This window comes from Cygnus olor, chromosome 3, assembly GCF_009769625.2.
Source record: "Cygnus olor isolate bCygOlo1 chromosome 3, bCygOlo1.pri.v2, whole genome shotgun sequence".
In the NCBI taxonomy this organism is placed as follows: Eukaryota; Metazoa; Chordata; class Aves; order Anseriformes; family Anatidae; genus Cygnus; species Cygnus olor.
Window position 1 is genome coordinate 101,101,549 of NC_049171.1, and position 24,472 is coordinate 101,126,020.

General features: G+C 41.3%; 1 protein-coding gene and 1 long non-coding RNA gene across 7 annotated transcripts in view; one reads left to right on the forward strand and one right to left on the reverse strand.

Moving 5' to 3' along the window:
* Positions 1–24,472, forward strand: part of ESRRG (estrogen related receptor gamma) — a 385,005-nt gene that overhangs the window by 203,550 nt on the left and 156,983 nt on the right. Inside the window, exon 1 of one of the 6 annotated variants that reach the window (XM_040551126.1) lies at positions 15,277–15,476. The exons of 3 other annotated variants lie outside the window; for them this stretch is intronic. In XM_040551126.1, coding sequence (XP_040407060.1) covers positions 15,421–15,476 — 56 coding nt within the window. In that variant the 5' untranslated portion in view covers positions 15,277–15,420. Of the gene's footprint in view, positions 1–15,276; positions 15,477–15,859; positions 15,940–24,472 lie in introns of those variants that run through there. 2 more of the 6 variants (XM_040551121.1, XM_040551127.1) reach the window with 2 other exon arrangements.
* Positions 13,030–15,135, reverse strand: LOC121067077. The gene is made up of 3 exons (XR_005818088.1): positions 15,031–15,135; positions 14,537–14,634; positions 13,030–13,942 (listed from the first exon to the last, which is right to left on the reverse strand). It is a non-coding gene; the product is annotated as an uncharacterized LOC121067077 (long non-coding RNA).

The window sequence follows — 24,472 nt, forward strand, 5'->3', positions numbered from 1 at the left end:
AAGGGGAGGGGATGTGACAAGGGAAATTCGCATTAGCTCCTTACAGACAGAGTCTGCCAGACTTTTCTGTGCCTGCATTTATTCGTTCTTCTCAGTAGTGCCTAGCACAGAATGGAGCAGCATAAAATGTGCATACCTGCAAAGGAACAAGTGGATTGTTTGTAGCATTGATTTAAGAGGGTACTTCCCGTGCTTGAGGTGGTTGACGGAAGGATGAGGAATAAAATAAGAATAGAGATAATTGGATGGATCGTTGTCTTGTGCTGTCCTTGTCTTTCAGGGTATGAGAGGCATCCCTTCCTTATATCATTGTAATCTACCACTGTTTGCAACACACCACGCGTGTTGCCTGCTCGGTTGTGTTGCCCGTTCCAAATGTGTCGTCGTTCTGCACTTTTGCTGCCTTTGCAGCCGTAACCTTGACCCGCTCCATGCTGTTGACATTCTTCAGTAGCTGGATTCTTATCAGGTGGTGCAACTGTGACAGAAAATAGGTTAGAGTATGTAAAGCAATTGTATTTTATAGTCTTTTCTTTAAGTGGGGACTTTGTGTAGTGGTTGATCTGAGGGTTAAAATCTGTTTTATTGCCTTCTAGTAAAAGGGGAAAATTCCAGCAAATGATTTGTCTAAATGTTCAGATTTGAATTTCAGATTTCATTTGCATAATATTTACTGCATTGGAGAAATAAGAAACTTTACTTTTCCAAGAAGTTTTGCAAGGTGATAAAGTGAATATTTTTCTTAGGTCTTTAGTTTCATTTATATATTCATATTTATGCAAACAGCCCTTCTCACTTCCACAGAAATAACATGAAAGATGGTGTGAAAAGTTATAGGATGGGACTCTGCCAAACACAGAATCATTTTGCAAGTTTGTTTAGAATGCATAGTATAGGTAAGGAAAAAAGTTTAGGCAATGCATTAGGTTATGCTTATCCAGGCCAGAAACAAGAGACTTGCTTATCCATGTTGCTGTAAGACAAATTCTGCCTTTCGTATTGTTGTCACAATAATGATGGTTAAAGATAGAAAAGTGGCCTGGACAGAACTATTAGAAATTCAGGATTGTGAGATGTATATCCACAGTCCTTTAACATATGGTCTAAAAAGTATTGAATCATGTTGATGTTGGATGTATGCAATGCTAATGCAAAAGTTTGTTGCATCTGAGCTTAAATGGGACTGTAGTGACTCTCAAGCTTGACTGTATATCACAAGTCAACATCTGGAAACTTCTGTACTTGGCTTTTTGGAAAATGATTCAGGCTACATCATATTTTTCGAAAAGTACTAGTATAACAAAAACCAAAAAACACAAAGTAATCCAGAATCTACCATAATCCATAGTTTCTTCTGCGGTCAGTTCTCCACCTTGATTCACCATATCTCTTATCAGCATTTTTCTAAAGAACTGCCTGGCCTGAAACCTTTGTGATACGTACTCTCTGGGAATTATCATCAAGTCAGCCTTCTGTCTTTGCTAAGCTAGGTTCTTATGATCATGAGGTTATTCCTAGTACTCTGCTGTTTACAGTGAAGGGACATTTCATACTTCTTGAAATGCCGGATGAAAAAGTATTTTCAAAGAAGTAAAAAAAGCAAACAAACAAACAAACCCACATCACAAACCAACCACCCAACCAAACAAAAAAAAACCAACAAGCACCACAACACCCTCTGTTTATGATTTTAGACCAATAGCTGCAACTGAGAACATAATGCTGCAGCTGCTTTTAATTGCCTTTATTGTGTTTAAGTATTGTACCTATGGGGAAGTTTCTCTCCGGGTTCGACAGTGAATTAAACCAGTTTTTCAGGATATGAATGTGGCTTGTATGTTTGTGGAATTGTGTTGAGCTTAAAAACAATGGATCGTGATTGGCAGCGGGCACAGAGGTCTTTTGTGATCAGGCCTGGGGTGATGCTGGGCTCCTCCCCAGGTCCGGCCAGCGCAGGGGATGGCCAAGCGCTGCTCGCAGTCTCTGTTGGAAGGCAGCAGGGCATTCCTGGTTTGTGACTTTCCTCCTGCTGAGCCCAAGACATTTCTCTTTCTGAGCAGGATTACATTTAGTGAAACACAGGTCTGTGGTGATGTGGAAAGGAGGCACGGAGTTAAGCATTAGGAATTAATTTCCATGGAGGTCTGCATGTAAATGGGACGTCCAGCATTGTGCAATGTCTTGCATGCTTACTTTTAGCCAGTAAGTAAAATTACTATAGAGATGACATATAAACTCAAGTAATGAACAAATAAGAGGAAAATAATATAGAAAGAGACCAGAATGAGACAGGAAAAGTCTATTTTTAAAGCAGCCTTGTTTCTTTATGTGCCCTTGTATTGGCTTAAAGTAATTTGTCTTTAACTGATAGACATTCTTCTCAACATATAGCTTAGTGTTAAGGAGCTGACACTCAATGGTAAGCCACAAGAAGGCTGAAAAGGCAATATCATGAATAGTGAACTCTCTCTTGGTTTCCTTGACACCTGCATAGTGCATACTGCCAACTATGATAAATGGAGCAGAAACATAGACACTTACTAAAAAGATGGAGCAGAAGCTAAAGGCTGGAGAGAGAGACATAGAAAGATGTATGCTTGATCTCACTTGGAAAGAGAAACAAATGGACAGGAGAGCAAGTGAAGTTGAATGACATCTTGAAGACAGGAAAGGACTGAGGCTGAAGTGGCAGTAGGCCAGCGAGAGGAGCAGATGGGAGGTGGGACATGTTTATTACCAAAGAGGCCATTGGATAGTAACAGTGCACATACTGCTAGAGAAACAGATGAGGTGAGCTGATAATCTTTCTGAATTCTGTCTGAATGTGTCTCCTATTCAGATTACTTATTTCTTGAAGTTGGTTTACTTTCTGGGAAACTTTGCTGGCAGATGGAAGAAAATTGTGCCATGTGATGCTCAGAAAAGCAAACATCGGAAAGAAAACAGAGCAGGATGAGGGAACTGAGATGCATTCCAGAATATTTTTAGTTGCATTCCAGAATATTTTCTTAAATGGGAAATATTGCTTTCATAATTTTAAACTGCTGCCAACAGAGCAGCAAGGTAATATTAAGGAAGCATATTTTGATAAAGCTGAATTGGCTTGCACAGTCCTTCCCTTACTGTGGGCATCAGACAAAATACACCACGTTGTTTGGCCTGATAGTGGGGACAACTGAATTTTACCTTACCATGCATTGGTAAGGTAAACCTGTGGCCACTATTCTCTTAAAAATCCTGTGTATGTTGACAGACGAGTGAGTCTGACCTGATGCTGAAAATAAAGGCTGACCTTGTAAATGCCCCGAAGAGCAGAAGAAATGATGTTTTGCCTGCAGGGCTCATTAATTAGTTGAATTTCTCATCTAATTCTTCTGGGTCAGCTCTGTTGCTTACTCTACTCCAGAAGGGGCAGGCTTGTAGAAGCCATCTTGATGAGTATCCTCGAGATGCAATACATTGTGTGCAGTCAGCAAAATGTAGTTTAGTTTCTGTCCTCACATGTTTACAGAGGGGCAGAGGTAAGGAGCTATTTTCGTTTGGGTAACTACATAAGCCTTTTAGATGGCTTGCCTTGAGATTCAAGCAAACCTTGGATCAATCTGTGGAAAATGTTTTCTTTGGTTACTTTTCTTCTTAACTATCCATCTCTCTCTCTTCCATCTGCAATAGTTATTTTTTTGATAAATCAGTGGACACAAGTAGTTACAACAGCATAGTAGTATGCGCTATCTCATCTTTCTAACACTACGGTCTAGAAAAGCGCTTTAAAATACTGATATGTTAGTAGCAATTATTTAATTTTGTTCTGGGTTTCATTTTTATCATAGCAAGTTTAAGGACCGAGTATTTGTTCTGCACTGTACAATTACATGCGCCTCCTATGAAGTTTGCTGTAGCCATGTGCCTGCTCAGTTGAGGGTAAAAGTGATCTGTCACCCTGACAGCAGTTGAAGGATCTGCAGTGCTTTAGGAGGTATGATACCAGGGCAATTGGTAGTTTCATTCATCCTCAGCAATAAACCCATTTTCAGTGCTAAGGGTAATAAAAGTTGGCTGGTCTCTCACTAGCTCTTGAGGAGGAGGAATGTGCCCTAATCTCTTGCTCCAAATTATGCAAAAGCAACAACAGCAGGCAGCAGCTTTTGAACCATCAGTAGCAGAATTAAAAACAACTGACTGCGTTAGGAGCTTTGTGTTTCCTTTGAGTCTGAGTAAGCGTTCAGCACTCCTCACTGTTTCTGTGCTAACTGCCTTATTTTTTTTTTTGGTGATAATAATATCATTTTATGTTAACACGATGATATTCATGCCTGTAAATCTTCAAAACTGTGTTACTGAGAAAAAGACGGAAAATCACTACTCATTGCAACCACCTCTGGGGAGAAATTCAGCATTTGTTCAACAGCAAAGAATAACCTTACCTGGAAGTTCAGGACAATTAAAGTATAAGCTAGCAATGAAAAATTCACTAGGCTATGCAAAACATATATTGTGCTTTAGGATATACTAAGCAGGACAAAAGGAAAGACATCTTCCCACACTGCTCTTCGTGCTTGCCCCCTTATATTCCAACTCATCTACACATGCAAATAAACACGCGGATGGCCCCCTCCGACAGAAGGTTTCTTAAACTCCAGATTGTGTGCGCAAAGCCTGTTTTGGTACGTGGAGACATGGGGAGAGAGGGCCAAGATGACACAGCATGTACATACATATCACAGAAAGCCAGCCTAAAGCCCAAGTGTCTACAGAATCGTGTCATTGTCATTTTTTTTCCCTGCTGTTTAAAGCCCTAACCTGTATTATAACTGGCTTAAGTCCTGTCATAACACAGGTTTGATCTGGAGGTTTCAGCTCGTGCAGTTTTCGTGTCGTTTCTAACTTGTAGATGAGACAATATTAATTTTGAAGGAATTAGCCTTAAATTTTCTCGTACCGAGATGAAATGGTGTGAGTTAGCCCAACAAGCTGCTAAAGGTTCTCTAATGAAAGGTAGGGTGATATGAAATTTTCCTGATAAAAGGCTCTCTAGCTTTCATTTGCTATATTAAATACCAGCGTAAAAGGGACAGCAGGAGTAACAAATGGTCAGCGAGATATTATCTCCGTTCACATTCCAGGGACACTCCTTGGCTTTGCTGGCGCGGTCCAAATAAAGCCTTAAAATCTGGAGGCTTGGGACTGTTTTCCTCCTCGCAGCAGGTGAGCTTCTTGAAAGTCTCGATAGCTTTTTATTTATTTATTTTATTTTAACTGCTTCCTGTTCCGATAGCGTGTGACAGTTCTAGTTTTTGGTGTGGACAGGTGTTTATGTGACTGCATTCCCCCCAGGGCTTGGGAGGGGGTGCGCTGGGAAGTGTTGAGTGCTGAATGTTAAGCTCGTTCCTTTGTATGGCTTAGAAATCTCTGTTGTCCAGAATTGTACAGATAAGGCAGACCCATTTGCTTCATTGTCAGGCAATGTAGCTGAATAGAAATGCAAATGTGACATAAGGGGACTGCGCTGGGGAGGCGTTTGCTGTTACCTACTCTAACAGTGCTCCTGGCTGTTAGAAAACTCCTGCAGAATCCATCGGGCTTTATTTATTTATTTATTTATTTATTTATTTTTATAATTAGCTACAGGTTACAGAGAAGATTCTCCAAAAGAAAATGTCTCTCTCCTGCAGATGCTTTTATTTTTATGCAGCGGAACGGCTCGGTTTTAGCTCCCTTATCAAGAGCTGCCTGAACTGCCCAGACTAAATTGGGAGCATCTCCACACTGTTTGACAAATAGATTTTTTGTAAACTGATTTAGCCTTTTCATTGTTTGCATTTCATTATATAGCAGACTTTATGTCACAAAATCGGTATTCATTCAAAATAGCGAATTTAGAGATAGGACTGTAGCCAGATAAAAAATATTGCACAGGTCAGGTCTATTAACCATAGAATAATAGCAAGTCAGTGATCCAAGGGGTAGTTCTTCTGCAGGGAAGGGCTAACATAACCGAGGTCAGGAGTCAGAGCTCAGGACTTCAGATGTGGCTGTCGCCAGATTTACAAGTAAATCTACTGGGAAAACAGGGAAAATGAAGGAACCTTGCAGCATAAGGAAAGAGAAAGGCAGCCCGGCTCTTTCATCTTAAATCTCAGGCTTCTCGGTGGATGAAGAGAAAAAGTCTGATTTGCTTAAGTGCTTCACTTTATTCAGAAACTCCAAGTTACATCTCCCAAAGTACGATCCAAGGATCTAACTCAATCAGGTTTAGAGAATTTATTTAGAAAATAACATAGAAAGGGAACTGATTCTTGCTTTGTTGCCAAATTCATTGTTGAATAAAGACTGTTAGCATTCTGAAAATATATGTACCAAATGCAAACACTGCTAAAGAATATAGATATGGCCTCTAATAAGACTGGAGCAGTTTATGTTAATACCTCAGGAGCAGATAATCTGGAGTAAACAGGTCAGTAAGATGAGTGAGTTGCAACTTTCCCTTTTTTGTATAATTTATTTCTACAAGCCTTTCCACTTTCTTTGAGCCTTTGTTGCCCTGACAATATTATAGAAGTTGCATGCAGAAATTGCTTTAGACTTTTTTACTGTAGCAGCTCAGTGCCACCATCCTCGTGCTTATAAACTTCAGCTGTTTTGAGCATGGTCCTGCATGGGTTCAAGGCAGGTAACAGCAAGGGAGTTCCCTAGGAGCTTGGTATTTCATTGGAGAGTATTATTTGAACTGGTGTCCAGATAAGTTGTAACTGTATTCTCCTAGGTTATCTGGTCAGTAGAGATATTGTATTACGGCACTGGTATCAGATCTATTTTCCAGATGCACAAAGATGGATGTACTCTCTGGAAGTAGGTAGTTAGGAATCTGTTCTGCAATGTTTTATCGAGGGTGGGGGAGAAACACTACTGAAGTTAATAGGAGATTGTCTGAGAAAGGACTGTACTACCCAGCTCCCAAATGAGAAGCAGCAAGGAATGCAACATCCTGCCGCTTGGTGTGCTTTCAAAGCAGTTCACTTGGAAGTTCTTTAAACACAGAAGTGTGCACTTTGGAGGGACAAAATTAATAAAGAATACTTCTAACTAGAATGAAAGATGGAACCATTCACTTCTGCATACATATGTTGGTTCAGCTTAGTTTTTTACTACATATTTTTTTGTGTGTGTGCAAGTGTAAATATATGTAGATAACCAAGTGCCTACAATATAATATGTTTGTGTGTGTGCATGTGTGTGTATAGGTATAGCCACACACACATGCAGCTACAGTAATTGAACCAAATGTTTTGTGGTAGAAGTGTCAGAAGTGCACTAAGTCTAAAGGCTGTACTTTCTGGATCAATTCACACCTTGACTGTGTGCTTTTGCAGGAAAATACTGTCTGGATCTGCTTAAAAGTCATGCAGCTGTCTTATTGCTTTATTCAGCATACTGGAATAAAATAATTACAATTCTCACTTTTCCCTTTTATCTGTGAAAGACAGAAATTTCTGTCATAAGCAAATTAAAGCAAATTTCTTGAAACATAACACCTGAAATGAGGGCAGAACTGGTGAGGGAAAAAAAAAAAAAAGCTAATATTAAAAACTTAGTTCTGCATTTTTCTTATGGAGGAATTTGAGCAAAAAAAATAAATTTGCAGGCATGTGAATTAAGCTGGATGAGTATATGCATCATGTTTACACCTCAGCCATTGCACATGGAGCTAAATCTATTGATTGGAGATCGAGTAATTGAATAGGGCTAACTGACTGGTCAATAGGGATGAAGCTGCTCTAGGACAGAAACTTAGGTGATAAGAGAAGGCTTCAGGTGTGTCATTAGGATTATATTGTCTTATTTAATCATATTTATTAATACAGTCAGAAAAAGTGTTTTCACTGTAATAACAACAACAAACACCTTTTTTTTTGCTAATGTGTGGTTCTACTAAAAATGTTAATGTGATCACATGAAATGTTAGTGTACAAGCCTACTAGTGATAGCAGCATTGTAACACTTGTATTGGTGTATACTGACATATTTTTGGCTGGTATCATTTAGTGGAAGCAGAATGTGGGGGTGGTGAACACTGTCAGTGCACTCTGTGTTCTCCCTTAAAGGCTTCCTTTAAGACCACCAGATGATGTTTGGTTGGATGGAGATGCAGGACCTGGGAGAAGGGCAATTGGTGGTGAATTCCCCTTTTCTTTAGAGCTGCTGGAACCATACGGTTATCCACCTGGGAGCTATAAAACCATGACAACCTTTATTTTAAGTCTCTTCATATAAATGATTGGGGAACATGAGTACATGATGAGCTTAACCCCTTCCTGTTCTTGGTTTATAGGCATATTTGTGTGTCCAAGAAAGCATTTAACTGTGAGCCTGAATGTGCACCTATGCAAAGTTTCATATGCTAAGGGATCAGTCAGCTGATATACACACACACAAGAAGCTATGTATACAGAAGGAAAAATTAGATGTTACCACTGGGACAGATTGCAGTGGCCTTTAGTACCGACATATCTGCTTTAGATCTGACGTGCCTAGAGATAGAGTAGCTGGTACCTTATGGAGGGAGGATTTGTTTACTCTTGAGCAGGTGAACCAACCTTTGTTACCAGCTTCTTCTGACTACTCCAGAGATGTTAATTTCCCATGGTGAAAGCTCTGATTTACCAGCACAGGAAGGTTATCCTGACTTGAAGACATTTTCATTATTCTCATTTGTCTGCAGTTCAGGATTAATTCTGCACCAAATTCTTGCTTCCCCGGTCAGTGAAATGTTATAAGATAAAGAATCTCACCTTGATCTTGGAGGGAACAGTCATGCATTTCTATGTTGCACTGAATTCTTTCTTAACATTTATGGATAGCAAAATAGGACACCTGTGCGGAAAGCCCCTGCTTGACAAATATATCATTTTTTTGGTTCTCAGTACTTAAAGCAGATGCCTTCCTGCATGTCAGTGCTTATTGTAGCTAAGCTGTATTTAATTTAGCATTCCTTGCACCTTTAAAAAGTGTACCCCCTTTAATCTGGTGTTTTAAAAACCATGCATTAGATGTCAGACAACATAAAAACAGCATGTAGAGATAACCCTGATGTAAGTGATGGTTCTAGTCATCTAGCGTATGGATAAAAGATTTCTGAAGAGATGTTATTTGGCAGTTCAACATGATCTGCCTGTTTGTTAATCAGAGAACCAGGGAAGAACAAAGGAGGGAGAACAAAAGTGTTGAAATAAGTGTTGTATACCTGGAAGATGTACAGTGGGACAACTAATGCGGTGGTAGGATTGGATAAAGCAGTCATGGAAACGGTGAGCCGTAGGAGGGCAAAATTTCCTTCACTTTGTTGCATGTGAAGTGAGTTTGTTGGGGAAGGGGATAACGTTTTGTATTCAGTCAGAGAGCATGTTCTGTAAATCTCTTCAGTTACCCGTTCCCTGGGTGTCGCAATAGATTAAGTCGCTGTGTGATGATATGACACCGCCATCACTCGTCTTCCTGGGATATTGCTGGAGGCAACAACAAACCTGTGTCTTTGGCACATGTGAAGGAATTTAGTGCTTGAGGGGTTAAATTACACAGGGTCCCCTGTGGATCAGCTTATGCTTGGACAGTAATAATAGCTATAACATTAATAATAAAAATGCCAGAGCGAAGGGAGTGGAGGGGGAGTAGGGGGAGAAAAAGAAAGGAGAGTGATGGAAGATGGGCTGGGACAGTCAGGGGAAGAAAAAAAAAAGGCACGCCAGAGATAATGCATTTTGTATAGCAGGTGTACAGCCTCGAAGTCAGATGTCATAGGAGCCTCTGCAACGCACACACGCACAAACACCCAGCGCAGCAGCTTTGAGGATGGCTGGTGGATCCGGGTGTGCGCGTACGTGCGCTCTCGCTTCAAGCCGTGATATCCTAGGGCAGTGTAACAAGCAATTCATGTCAGCTCACAGGAAAGACTATTGGTGTTTTCACTGGGGAAATATTTACACTCCATCTTCTTTTCTATTTTTAGCACCTTGAGCTTCCAGTCAGGTTGGAGGCTGGTTGGAGGAGTGGGAAAAGACCCTTTGAGGGACACCTCTCATCCCCCAGTTAGATGGAGCTAAACCATCTTACTTAGGATTAGCTGCCAATGCTACGTTCTCTTCTTTCCCTTCTAGTTTTGGGGGCTATGACATTTCACTGCAGTATAGGTGACAGAATGGGATGTCCACTGGGGTGTTTGGCTCTAACAGAAAGCAAAAGCGCTTTTTAAGAAAGATATTTTTACATAGGTGAGGCCTCCAAAAGAATCCAAAGGTAATGAATGTAAGTGCAGAATAATGTGGATTTCTTTAATTCCTCAACAGATGAGCCATCATGGTAAGGGACAACAGTTCATCACATTGAAAAAGAAAAGAAATCTGAATTTGTCCTCTCTCAGATTTGTTGTTTATCATAATAAACCTTCTAGTGAAAAGGGCTAATTTACTCTTTCTATAGGAATATTTTAAGTATGATTATCATAATATCACAGCTGCTGAAAAGGTCTAAAATAGGACATTGACCTTGAACGTGTTCCTGCGTTTAGTATGTGGTGCTTAACATTCAAGAAACAATATAACTGCAACTCATTTATTAATGTATAATCTCAAAATGTTAACTCTTGCTCTGTAAATACATGCCATAAGGATTGTAGAAGCTCGCAGTATCCCATGAAGTACATGTGGTATTTTATCAGTGTAAATATGTATAAGATTTTCAAGATTTCTGCTGGGAATACTCCATAACTAAAGTAAGTTTTCCCTTTGGTACTGCACTAGTTTATGATTTAATTTTTACTGACATTCCACCAGTCATATTATTAGCTTCACAAAATGAAAGTGAAATAATCCTGTATTAATTAAACAGAGCAACTGAATTCCCTCAGTCATCTTATCCTTGGCTGTCTGAGACAGTAATGCACTTCAGCTTCTCTGAAGAAACTTACACTAAAAAAAGAGCTTGGGGTAATAGTGAGATATCCACAGTGAAGTGTGTGTCTGAATTATCTTTAGGGAGTAGACCTTTTTTGGTGGGTGACAGGCAATGCGTGTGCAGCTCCTTTTTTTTCTCTTTTCTTTTTGTCAGAGGCTTTGAAAAAGGTATTTTGTCAAGAGAATAATTTTCATTTATAGCAATGTGAACGGTTTCCATTCTGTACCAGTGAAGACAGCCATTTAAATACCCATGCCCTTCAAAATAAAATGAGGAGAAAATATGGAGGGTTTTTTTTTTTTTTTTGAGACCAGATGAACTGAACGTAGTTTGGTAACATGGTAAGGCAATTTCTCCTCCCTCACAGAGGCCTCTTTTATATGCTAGGACTGAGCGTAGCAGCAAATCTAAATGCCTTGCTCAGTGTCTTTGTGAATGCGCTGTGGAATGCACTTTGTGAATGCTATGTGGGCTTTTTTTTTTTTTTACCTGTGATCAAAACAAGGAGTAATCAATTAACCCTAAATACTGTCTGAAGTAGCAAATGGCTTTAAAATAATAACCTGCTACACTTTGTCCAACTATGTACAAACAGGTGAGCAGGATTTGGAACTTCTGTAGCACTGTTTTCTTAAAAATCATTACCAGCATATCCAGGGATGCACCAAGTGCCTTCCAGTAACAAGCGCATAAGGCAAAAGTGTCTTAAGACCAGTAGATGGTGACTAAGTTGTTCTAGTATTGATCTGTAGCATAGCATGTTTGAGTTGTATTTCTTTAGTATTTTGAATAAAACGAAATCACATATTTGATGATCATTCAATATTTATTTCAAACTTAACAATATGATATTCTCCAGCTATACCTTGAATAAGGTACCGTAGTGTACAGCAAACTTCCATCTTAAGTAACGGTATGCTTGTTTTCAAATAAATTCTCAGCAGCTAGTAGATTTTTTTTCTATATTTTTGCTCCTTCCCAGGTGACTCGAACTTGTTGCTCCTTTTGGTAAAGACGAACTTGACACAATGCACTGTGCAGCTGCTGTGAAGTGCCACTGAATCTTACTTCTTCAGTTGCCTTGATGTAGTTGTGTTGTAGGAATCTGGCTGTTTGGATGCTTTGAAATGTCTGTAGTAGTTAAATGTGAAGATGCTTAAAGATGGACTGTACACAGGACAAATTATATGCACAGAGAGATGGAAATGTAGATGCTGCTCAGAAATGCCCCTTGACTGGTACAGACGCTTGGGACATTTTTTTCCTTCCCTTCTCTGATTCTGTTACTACTGCTTTGTATAGACTCCTTGTGGTAAGATTTTGCACTGTTCATTTTGATAAGTTGGTGCACATGGGCAGTTGCATGCATGTTCTTATTCGCCCTATAAGATTCAGTTAAATTGTATCTTTTTTCTACTAGATCTATTTTTATTTATTTCTATTAAAAAGCTCGAGGAAACGAAGCTATATTTAGCCCCAGTTTATTTGCTGCAGTAATCTTTTTCTTATCTTCTTTTCTCCCCTCCAAACTGATGGGTAACTGTGAAACCCAAGTTCAAGAATGTGGTTGGAATTCCAGGCCCTGCTCTGGTGGAGGTGGCACTTTCAGTCCCAGGGGAAGAAGCCAACTGCTTTGTTTATCAACATGCAAAGTACAGCACTGGGTTTCTGGTCAGCCAGGCAGCAGCACTGGCAGGGAAGAGAACCATTTGCTTGGATGAGAGATAAGAGATGGAAAAGTAGTGATGGTGACAGGAAAAATGTATTTGGGTGGTGTAGAGCGCTGGGGGGAACAAGCCAATAAGGTAGCGCAAATTATAGGAAAGTGGAAAGGAGGGCTTCCATGACAGAAAGAAACAGACCATCATGTTCCAGCTCCTGCATATAAATATATCACCTCAGGAAATAATGCACAAAAGTAGAAATTAAGCTGACCTGTGCTTTGGTAAATTTCAAAATGGATCAGCTGTCATATATTAAGGAGGGTGTATTTCAGGGCACTTAATAGGCAGAAGTGACTTTAGCAAATGACTCATGTATCGGTTATAGGTCACTTGAAAATAAGAACACATACACGTGAAATGATTTGAAGGCATTTTAGTGAAAAATATTGAGAAATAGCAATTTTAAATATAAATTATAAATGGGCACTCAGAGACTCACTACAAACAATGCATTTGTATTTTCATAGTTTGCTAATGTGCACATGGCAATCAATTTATAGGAACTGCATTTTGAGTTTATGTAGTAATAAATACATAGAATAAACACATCTTATTTAAGTTCCTATTTGATTCCAAAATCCACATTTATCAAATTGTTACTTAAGAGGGTATTCTAATACTACAACATGATTAAATGCTTCATTTTAAAATTTGATAAAAAATGATTTTTTTGGTCTCTGATGTTTCTACAGAGGGCTTGGATTTTACTCTACATTTCAGAGCTCTTTAATTCACTGCTCACAAGCGATTTTACATCTTAATTATAGAGTTCACTTTTAACAATATAGACAGCATAATGCTACTGGTATTAAGCTTTTACTACCTGCTTTTTTACAGCAGTCAGAGCTGGAGTTTTGCTGTGTGAGTTCTGGTTCCTAAACTTGCATGTATTTATACCACATTTGTATGAAGCAGGCCCAGCCTTTACTTAAGGTTAAGCACAGAATGCTGGAATCTGTCTGCTGTGAACATATACAAACATGTCTGTTGAAATTAATGTATTTTGGACTTGGTTCTGTTGCTGTATTTATTTGGTGAAATGCTGAGAGGGCATTTGCGATCCTGTTTGTGAATGGTATTAATGCATTCTGAGGGTGCACACTGATTTGTTTCGATCTAAAAGATTGCCATTTGCATCATGTAGAGCTCCAGTCATAGAAGATTTTTATAAGCAGTTAATTTTTTAAAATATGTATCTTTCCACTGTTTTTTTTTTCTTGCCAGAAATAGCCTGCATCTGTTTTCACTGGTGGGGTAGAAACACTTTGAACCTAGAAAATAAGTACAGTGTCTTAGTTGTAATACTGAGTAAAAATAGTAGCTTTTGAGAGAAAAAAAAGCATTGCACCCCCATTTCATTACTGATCCTTTCAAAATGGGGGAGAGGGTTCAGTGTAATCAGTGTTACTAAATGTGGGAACGGTTGTTTCCTTGAAATCAGTTTAACGAGGGAGCTTTCCTTACGACAGAGCCATGCAACTCTGAGCTGGCTCCGAGCAGTGGGTGCTGGAGCTGGGCTTGGGGATGTTTCTGTAGGCATACATGCAGGGTACCTGCTTGTTGCCCTTTCAGTTCGGTAGCATTTACTTTACAGAAACAAGCCCCGCAAACACCGTAGAGGTCTGTGCACACTCTAACAATGCAGAACCGCTACAATGCAGCCTTATCTTATTAAAATGAAGCAGGCTGAGTTAGTCCCCTACAATCCCTCCAGAGCTGCGGAAGGAATTGATCGGTCCTAGAGCTTTTCTCTCTGTTCAGCACATCTAAATATTTATGCCTAAGCACCTAAATATTAGCGCACGGGCATACACGTTGAACACAGTGGTGATAAGATGGAGATGGGAAGAGGAGAGGAGACATACCTGTGTGTGCTCCCCGTCGCACCCGTGCTGTAAGAGATGGAGCTGAGCGCTGGTTTGCTGAGGGACCTCCTTTTGTAATGCATAAGGAGCGAGGCTTGCTTTGAGTTGCGTAAAAAAAATGTATGTATATGAGTATATATAGCGGCACGCATATTATTTATATACAAAATATAAATGCAAAATATACATACACAACAACCCCACCCCCGCCCTATCTAATATACGTAATGCCATGTGGGTTATTTATAGGCAAAATAACCCCTTCCCCAGGCAGCCAGCAACTCGGCAAAGTTGGTCTGAGCGCTTTTATCCCCCCAAAGTTGGGTCTGTCCCCCTTTTTCCTCCCTCACAACCGGTTCTGCTCCCTTTTCCCCCTCACAGCCGGCTCCGTCCCCGTCTGCCCCTCATAGCCGGCTCCGTTCCGCTTTCTCCCTCTGCCCCTCGCTCCCCAAGCCCAGGCCCGGATGGCGGCAGCCCCCCCCGTTCCCCGGTACCTCAGCGCGGGGCCGTCCGTGCAGGTGCGGGCGGCGGGCACTGCCCCGCGGCCATGTCAGCGGGCGGGCGCGGCCCGGCCCGGCCCGACCCGGGGCGGCCCCGCCGCGTACCTGCCGCGCGGCCCGGCCCCGCCCCGCCGGCCCGCCATTGGCCGCCGCGCCGCCAATGGGCCGCGCCCCGCGCGGGGGGGGCGGCGGAGGCGCGGCGCCGCCGCTCCATATTCATGAGCGCCGCGCGGGGCTCCGCGTCCTTCAGCAGGCGCGCGGCCGAGCCGCCCGGCCCCGCTGCCCGCTCCGCTCCGCGACCAGCCCAGCCCAGCCCAGCCCAGCCCCGTGCCAAGCGCCCGGCCCCCGGAAACTTTGCCCGCGGAGGATGGTGGCCGGGCGCACATGGATTCGGTAGAACTTTGCCTGCCGGAGCCGCTCTCCCTGCACTACGAGGAAGAGTAGGTGCCGCGCCCCGCGCCGCAACGGGACGGGCGGGCAGCGGCCGCCGGTAACGGCCGAGGGCGCGGGGGGGGGGGGGCAGGTGCTCAGGAGCCGCGGCTGCCGGCGCTCGCGGAGCCCGGGCTGAACTTGGCTGCGTCCCGTCCCTCCCGCTGCCGGCCGCCGTGCGCAGGGGAAGGGTTTGGGGTGTCGGGGTGCCCCCGGGGAGGCGAGTCGGGAAGCGGGCTGGCCCCGGGGGTAGTCGGGCGTAGCGGCTGGGAGCCCGCTCCCCGCGGTCTGGGGGACGGCAAGAGGAGCGGCAGCCGGGGGGGGGGGAGCCCGGACCCGGTTTGGGGCCAGCCCGGCGGGGTTTGGGGTCGCACCGGGGTGTGTGGGGTCGGCCCGGGGCGTGGGGTCAGCCCGCAGCTCCCGAAATGTCACCGCGTGGCTCGCGAGAGAGGGGCAGCCTCCTTCGGAAGATAGGTAAAAAGACAAAAAGGGTGCTTCTCTAGGTGTTTTTTTTTTCCACACCCCCCCCCCCCCCCCCCCCCAAAGGAGCTCTCTTGAATGTACGTTCTTACAGCTAATTTGAATGATTAATTTAGATAAGCCTCTTAGAGTAGATGCATTTAAATGAAATCGGGGCACATGTCTTTTTGGCTCCGGTGCAAGATTCAAACTAATGTTTTTTTTCTTCCTCTTTGGCTCAATTAAAACTCAGCTTAAAACGCTCCCAGCACCTTGCCCGAGCGCAGGCTCTGAGGCGTCCGCAGCCGGGTCGACACAGAGGAACAGCTAACGCTCAGCTACATAGCTGCTTCTCCGTCTCGATTAACAACCCTCAGAGTTTTACGCGTTATTAATATTCATAGTAATTGTATATTGACCAGATACCGTCACGTGCACGGGCGTACACGAATGAGGGCATGCAAAAAATAAATATAGTAGTTTCTCCAGTTCTCTCGCTGTGGGTGAGGGCAGAGGGGATTCGAGCTAAAAATTGTCGGAACATTTTGGGAGTGCACAGACATCTGTCTGACCATCACTAGATATGCTTTGATTTTAAGGCAGAGCATGTTAAAGAATGCAGTAACTTAAAGCCAGCTGCAGCCTTGGCTTTTTGCTTTTTCAGTGATAACAATAGTGCTAATAATTACTAATGGTTAATAAGCTAACAGATGCAATAAATATATCTGCTCATTTTGACATATGTGTCAGTTTAATCATTCTAAATGAATCAGTGCGTTCATAACGTGAGATCTCCTTCAATCTCTGATTAAAATGTAACGTTGACTAAAGGATTATAGAGCGGACTTAATTTTACTGACTGTTTTAACAGTTGTCACAGCTGTTGGAAGAAGGAAAGGCAATTGAAACACTCCAAAAAGGGAAGGGGGGGGGGAAGAGGAGGTCTAGTTTAATAAATTTAAACATGATCTCTGAATGCCAAACATAGAAAACGGAGTAGATTTGTAACTCCGGAAAGCTCCTGTGCACTGTGTACGTTTGCCCTTTGTGGCTCGCTATCTTTCATTAGTTTGAACCCTCAGCAGTTCTCTGCTTCCTCTGTATAAAAATTTGCACCAGGATTTAAACAACAAACAAATCCAGCTCTTCACGTACATAGATTTTTATTTTACAGTGCAGCAGGTAAAATACACAGGTGACAAGAAAGAGAGACTGTGCAGCGTGGGTGTAACATTTAGAAAGTGGACGTAGGCGGCGTGTATTGTAAATAGTTCAGTGCGATGGTGGTTAGTGCACGTATGTCATGTTTTCTGAACCGCTCTCGTGTCGTGTCGTGATGCGGGGATGGTCTGTGGAGGTACTGAGCGAGTCTCCGTGGGTCGTGCTGTGAGTATGATGAGTGTGCGTGTACCTTCGTGCATCAGCACAGAGATACTTGTCTGCCTGTGTGCATGCCAGGCAATTGCATGTTACATGTAAAGGAGTTCACGTCAGTTTCACTGTTCTTTAAGGCATTGTGGCATAGCTTCTAATTCCCCAAGAATTTATATGAGAAGTACCTTTCTTTTTTAAGGGGCGGAAGGGGTGGGCTGAAGAACGCTTCTTTGTGAAGTGGGCAGCAGCCCTTCATTCCACCCCACAGCCTCTCTAGGCTGTGGAGATCTTTAACCTCCCGCGTTCGTCTTATTAGCCAGCCGTTTAAGTTGTTATTAAGAAATAAAACCCAAAGTTAATCCTGAAGTAGAAAGTCCTCGGGCCTCCACGCGCAGCTGGAGCGCGGCTCGGCGCTGTGAGGCAGCCCCCAAGCGTGGGCGACTGAGCAGCTCCTGCCTGCGCTCTCTCCGTGGGCGGCCAGCAGGCCGTGTGCCATTCTTCCTTCGCTGTTTCCGGTTGCAGGTCTTTGGTTTTTTTGGTTTTGATAGACTGCTGGCAAGTTTTTAAATCCTGCCGAAAGTATAAAGGGGTTGTGCTGAAATGCCCGCCTGACAGCTTTTCATTTGTTGGGGCTTGCCCCTCTTTTAGTGATGGTTGCTCGTTTTAATGTGTTTATGGTTGTGCTCTTTTATTTACTGAGCCTGGTGCGTTGCAGCAGTAATTAACCCGTGTTATTAGCAAAGCCCTTGTGGATATCCATTAATTCTCTTGAATAGCTGATCATTTTTTCTGTACTCTTTTTTTCCCCCCCCTTTTTTTTTTCTCGAGGCACGCTGTCCTTTTCCTAACAATCCTGAAGCTTTCCCGTTTCATACAAATTTCTCTCTGAACAGAGGCAGGTACAAGGGCACCATCCCCATAGTTCCATAATAAAGAATAACTATTGTATTAACAAACTGTTTTCAGAGATGCTAATGGGAAGCAAAGCAACTGGGAGAATCTGTAGGGAACAATTTATTTAATTATTATTTTTCAAAACACATGCTTAATAATAAGAAAAGAGATAAAAAAGAAAAAAGCTAAGAAAATTCTTTTTTTTTTTGGAGCCGCATTAGATGTTGTGAATTTTTTTAGTGTTCGTATTTTAATCAGATTTCAACTTTGTTAATAGCACTTTGGGCATTTAAAAAATATTGAGCCAGCAGAAAAATACTTGTGCTTGCACTGCTGAGAAAAGATAAGGGCCGCCTCATTAGCCAACCTTACTTTTGCAATTAATTTCAAATACATGGTGCTATTCATCAAATACAGAAGGTAACTTGTCTATGATAATATTTAACAATACTTGAAACCTACTTTGCTTAGAGTAGCTAAAAAGCATGAGACGTCTATTCTCACAGATATGTCAGTCCATATGCTATGCTGTTATTCCTGAATGTTAGAGGGAAATTATGACATAAAAATAAGATGCAAAAATCTGGATTATTTATAAGGAACACAATTACTCATTTTATGCACAACTTTTAAAGGACTGACCCTTGACCTGCAGGAAGGTTTCCTGCACCCCTTTAGAAGTATAAGTAGGAATAAAAATACCCTCATTTGAACCTTTTGAGGAAGTATCTGAAATAATTATTTTGTGCTTAGAATGAGTGAAATGCATAGGATAAGTAGGGAAAATGCTAGGAGGAACTCTTTCTCCTTCGTCTCCTTCTGAAGCTTAAAGTAACCTCTGTCTATAAGATAAGATTCACTATGAATTCTTCTTCGTAGCAAAGAAGGGGCTATGGAGGGGAGAAACAATAAAATGTTGATCCGTTACAAGTGCATATGAGCCTCACGCTACCAAGCTCTCTGGAGGAAATCTGTGATTATGCTGGGCCAGTTTGTTCAGTTTTTATCTCTTTTACATCCACTGGCCTTGTATTAAATTGTCATTGTCCTAAAGCACATGAGAGAGAAATGAATTGCATTTCTCGACATGCTCTGACAGTGAAATATTTAGCCTCTCTGTCTCCAATCATACTCATATGTATGTTTGATAGTGCAGGGATGACACCAGCAGTCTCTGCAGCTTGACATTCCACTTATTACATGTTCTTTTACATTTTGTGCATCTTCTTTCACTTCTGTGCTTGACTCAGGTAATCATGCATGCGTACAGTCATATCTGTAGAAGCATGTACAGGTGTATTTTTATGTTATGCACATATTCACATTTTATTTATGTGGAAATCCTCTGTCGTAAATTTTGAGTTCGAATGCATATATAGCTGTGCGTGTGTGTGTTCCAGGTAAACAGCATATTCCAATGTATTGTGTGCAATGTATGTATATTATGGCGTGTATGCACACAGGCGTGTATACAGTAAATAAATGCAGAGCTATCTCAACTTCTCTCTGTGCAGCTGCTTGTTGAAAATTGCTGCTTTTATGTGTTTATTTTTTCTTTATCCATGAGCTGGCCAGATAAAAGAGCATTGTAGATAAAATATTTGCACCTGATTTTATACCAGATTCTCCATGTAATCTAGTATTTCATGTATTCATCCTCACAGTTTTGCTTAGAAAAGATAGTCTTTTTAAATAAAAATTCCTTTTCTAAGTAATTTACATGGCTAGCATTTATTCGTATCCCTGTAACTTTTGGCTCTCCATCAGAGACCTGTTTTTTCAGCTACGTGCATCCTTGGACACACAGTTGTGTTTACACCTAAAGAATGTAATTATTTTTAGAGGGGGGGAAAACCTCCTACGTATAGTTATTTATATTTATATAAATCATAATGTCCTCAGACAAATATATGAAATACACTTTCCATTTCAATGGTACTTGGACCTCACTAAAAATCCTTTTTTTTTTTTGTTAGTTTGCTTATCCGGAAGTAAAAATACTATGAAACATTAAAAAATGCTAAACCAGATTACATATTGCTATTTCAGACAGTATTACTTTATTATTTGCAAAGGATTCTGTTTTGCCTTTTCAGTAGCACTTTGGAGAGTAACTTCAGATAGATACGGCAGAACGTTGCCTTTTTGACATATGTGTCTTGTGAAACAGTTTATGTATTTGCTATGTTACAGAGGCTTTAAATCTCTTGGGCTTGTTTACACAGTGCTTGTAGTGTTTTTCAATTAATTTGTATTTCTTTCAAACAGAGAAAGGCTTTTCTCCTTGCTGTTCCTTAACATAGCAGGTTTGCATTAAATGGAATCTTGTCTAATTTCCAATTATCTTCCCTTTTTAGGGAGCATAGCTTTTTAATCTGAGTATCATTTCCTACTTCTTTGAAAATTGAAATAAAATTATTATTATTTTTTGCTACAGTTTCCCAGACTTGTTAAGAAAAAAAAAATCATAACGTGATACCTCAGTGTTAGGGTGATACAGGTACTTTTACAGAACACGAGACAAGCTTACGCTGTTTTTCTTTACTGCTGAATTTCTAATTCTGACTGTGAGTATCCATTCTGACTTTGTATGAATTTTAGATGGATTTTTTTAAAAAATTGAAACAAAATAATTTAGAAGGCAAAAAAAAAGAATTAGAAATGTAAATTTCATGTTTTTAATGACTCTAAGAGAATATTATGCATGAAATTGGAGAAGGCTCTCCATATACTGCAGCAAGTTATTATATCAGGGCTGTATTAAATCAGAGCTTCCTTTTTCTCAGTCTAATCAAGCCATTTGTAGTATCCTTATACAGAATTGTGCACTTTATTTATATGAGAACCTACTGAAATGTGATGCGGTTCTTCTGTGCCTATGAGAATAGACTAAATATATCCCTTTATCGTGTATTGAAAATTATATTCCCTTTCCCTGAGTAAAACCTCTTCACAGATTTGTGCTGCAGTCAGTCCTTATGTGGGAGGACAGGTTCTGTTAAAGGGTTGTGCTCTGAAACCAAACTTTAAGATCAAGTGGTTTGAGGTTTTCTAGGTTATTACTCTGCAAGTTAGCACGGATGTCTCCTACTCCTCTGTGTCTTTTCATGCTGCTGTAAGTGAAAAAAAACCTCCACATCTCCTTTTCATCATTTTGATTGGAACTACATACCATATGTAATGTGTTTTGGCAGCACTTACCTAGCCAAAGAAAACAAATTAATATTAGCCATGCTGAGGGGTGTCAGAAGTATCACAGATGTGTCGATTTAGCTTTGCTCCATCACACACCCTTTCCTTAAACAACTGGTCAAGCTGTCGCAAAATATAGTGTTGGCTACAGAGAGACTCTAATAGGTGTGATCAGAGATTGATGGCTTTGGCAAGTTAGAATGAGAAGATGTTGTGGAGTTGCACTTGCTTGTTTTGAATGGCTTCAGAAAAGCCCAAACAAGCGATTTTTTTTTTTTTTAAGTAAAAAGAGAATTAAAAAATTATAAACCGTCTTCCCCCCCGAAAGACAAAAACCCACCAGACCTTATTTTTAAAGTCTGTTTTTAACCTCCTGAGAACCTGCAGATATAGAGATACTGGTAAGTGTATTGAAAAAGTCTTTCTGAAATGTAGTGCTGACTTGTTCCTGAGCATTTCTGAAATTCCCTCAGAGATGGATAGAGGTGCCAGGGCAGGTGGGGAGGTGGCTGGTTTTATTCGGTCCATCCTGATGCATGATCTTGCTCTTTTGCCCTTTCCCCCTATTTCTGAGTTAGTTTCTAGAAATATTTTTGGAAGAAATACTTCGTTAATCTCACATCTGAGTATCTTTAAGGAAACACTAGATGAGAAAATCTACTAAAGACCGCTACTTAACAAAATGGTGAAATCGTGCTCTTGTATGTGCTTGTAGTGTAGCCAGCTACTGACAGTTCGTGTATTTCTCCATAAATTGAAAGTGCAACAGAGAGAAAGGAACGAGCAACTTTTTATGTATTCTTTATTTGCTGTCTTTAATATTTTTTTTCTTTCTTCAAATTGGCTGTGGGATTTGGTTCCTGTCTTTTCGGAGGATGAATGTTTATGTCCTTTTATGTTTTATAGTCGGTATTTTCTTCCTTAAATAAACTGTGAGTTGTTCACTTGATAAGTATTAATGCTAAAATATTTTTCAGAAGAATTAATTTCAAAAGTCAGGGGGACTTCTTTAGCACAATTATTTTATCCCTTTTCTTTAAAGAAAGAAAAGCATCTAGTGAAAATAAAAAATAAAAGCTAAAATCTATGTACTATCTTTAAAACAAATAAATTGGGTGTGCTTCTGACAGCAAATGAACGTGGATGGCTAGCGAAATACCTTCAGAGAATGGCAAAATTCTTACAGCAAAAGGTGGATTTTTTTCACGGTGGTAGTTTGGTGCTCCATGAAGGCAAGATTTCCCCTACTACATTATATTCCCTTCCCCAGCAGTGAAAGAATTCCGCGGCAGTGTCCTCGTAGCAGCCGTTCGCGTAGTGGGACAGATGACATGTACACGAGTGGTGCGAAATGCCGTGTCTTTAGCCAGCTGCTCCCACGAGCAGGAAGGGGTGAGATTTGAATCCCCGATAACCCCATAGGGCTGGTGGGCACCCTGTCGTTCTTCTAGCAGGAGCTGTTTGGGTCTGCTCGGTGCGGGGTGATATTTAAAGAGCCAAGCAGCCGCCGTCGGTGGCTTCCATTAGTATGAATGACACCTGTCCCATCAATCACCAGGCCGGGGTGTCACAGATGGAGAAACAACAATCGGCCGAATTACCCGGCACTGCACACTTGGCTTCATTCAGCTCATTGTTCTCCTACAAATCTCGAGGATGGCTCGCTCTGTGCCTGAAGCCCAGGCACAGGCGGGAGATGGGCTCAGGTGGTGGCACGTGCCTCCCTTCGCCGCTCCAGCAGAGGTGTTCAGCGGGAAGGAGCGCTCCATGCAGGGACCGAGGCTTCAGCTCCTAAGAAGACTAATTAATCAAGAGCGGAAAGTGAGCTTTTCTTGCGACGCTCCAGAACTTTTCATTTAGCTATCTGGAAGCGCCTTGTGCAAATTCAGGTTAGCGTTTAACTCTTCAGACGCTACGTTGCATCCGTTGGTGTGCGACGCACGAAGGGAGACGCTGCACGTATTTCCAGTGGGTGTGCAGTGAGCATGATCTTCCAAGCAATGTCCCTTCGGCAGCAGTACATCTCTTATTATTCCTCAGTAGTTAACACTGAAAAGCCAGTGTCCGAGACGCTGAGTGAAAAGGAGAGTTGCTGAGGGGTTGCTTTGGAAGGGCAGGGGTGTTTTTGTGGTGGGTCTTTTTAGTTGAATTTTAATACCAGACAAAGGTTGGATCATGAGAAATCAGTTTTCTTCTAGACAAAAGCAGCAAAGGCATTTAAATGCCTTCAGACATTGTAACCATTTTGCTTGCTTTTTCTCACTGCTTGCAACAGCTTCTAGAAGACAGGAGACTGAAATAAACAAAAAAGCATTTAGAAATTATTTCCTTGCTCATAAGCCCTATGTCAAATATGTCGCGAATTTGAGTCCCACTGTTTCCGTGCTCTTTTCCAAGTAACACCACAGAAATACCTGTGACATGTTGAGATGGAAGTGATTGTTCTTCACAAATTTTTCTTTTTTTTTTTCCACCTCCCTTTTGTGTTACGTGCTGTAGAGTGGCTGTATTTTTGTTGTAGGCTAATTCGCTGCTGGTGTTTTTGTTACAGCTAATGTCAAGCAGAAAACCTGTAGCATGCCAGAAACAGGCTGCAATATATTGAGGACACAGCTTATGTTTGATTGTGTGTAAATACAGTTAGTTAGTTGGGTTTATCTGATAGCCTGGCAGAAAGAGAGAGGAGCAGTACAAACTGTTTTCAGTAACTGTGCTGTTCATGCACCTGATAAGATTGAGAGTGCTTTCGAACTACTGATATGCTTTGAATAAGAAAAGAATAATCACATCCACTGGCACCAGCTTATCGGGAATGAAGTAAAATGCCAGCACTTTTACATTAGCAAAAGTAAATGTTTTAGACACTTTGGGCCTTTTTTCCATTTAAATTAAATAGCAGGGTGCTTTTGAGTGTGCTGTAATGAATGGAAGGATTTATTACCTTGACAAAATTACAGGTGAATATGTTGAGAGAGGAGTCCTCGGTAACAATAACAGCTCTTTTGATAAGTGGCTGCATCTATTCATGCTTTTGGTACAGAAATTCAGTAATTTTATCCTCCCTTGCTCTATTAAGTGCAGCGGCTAA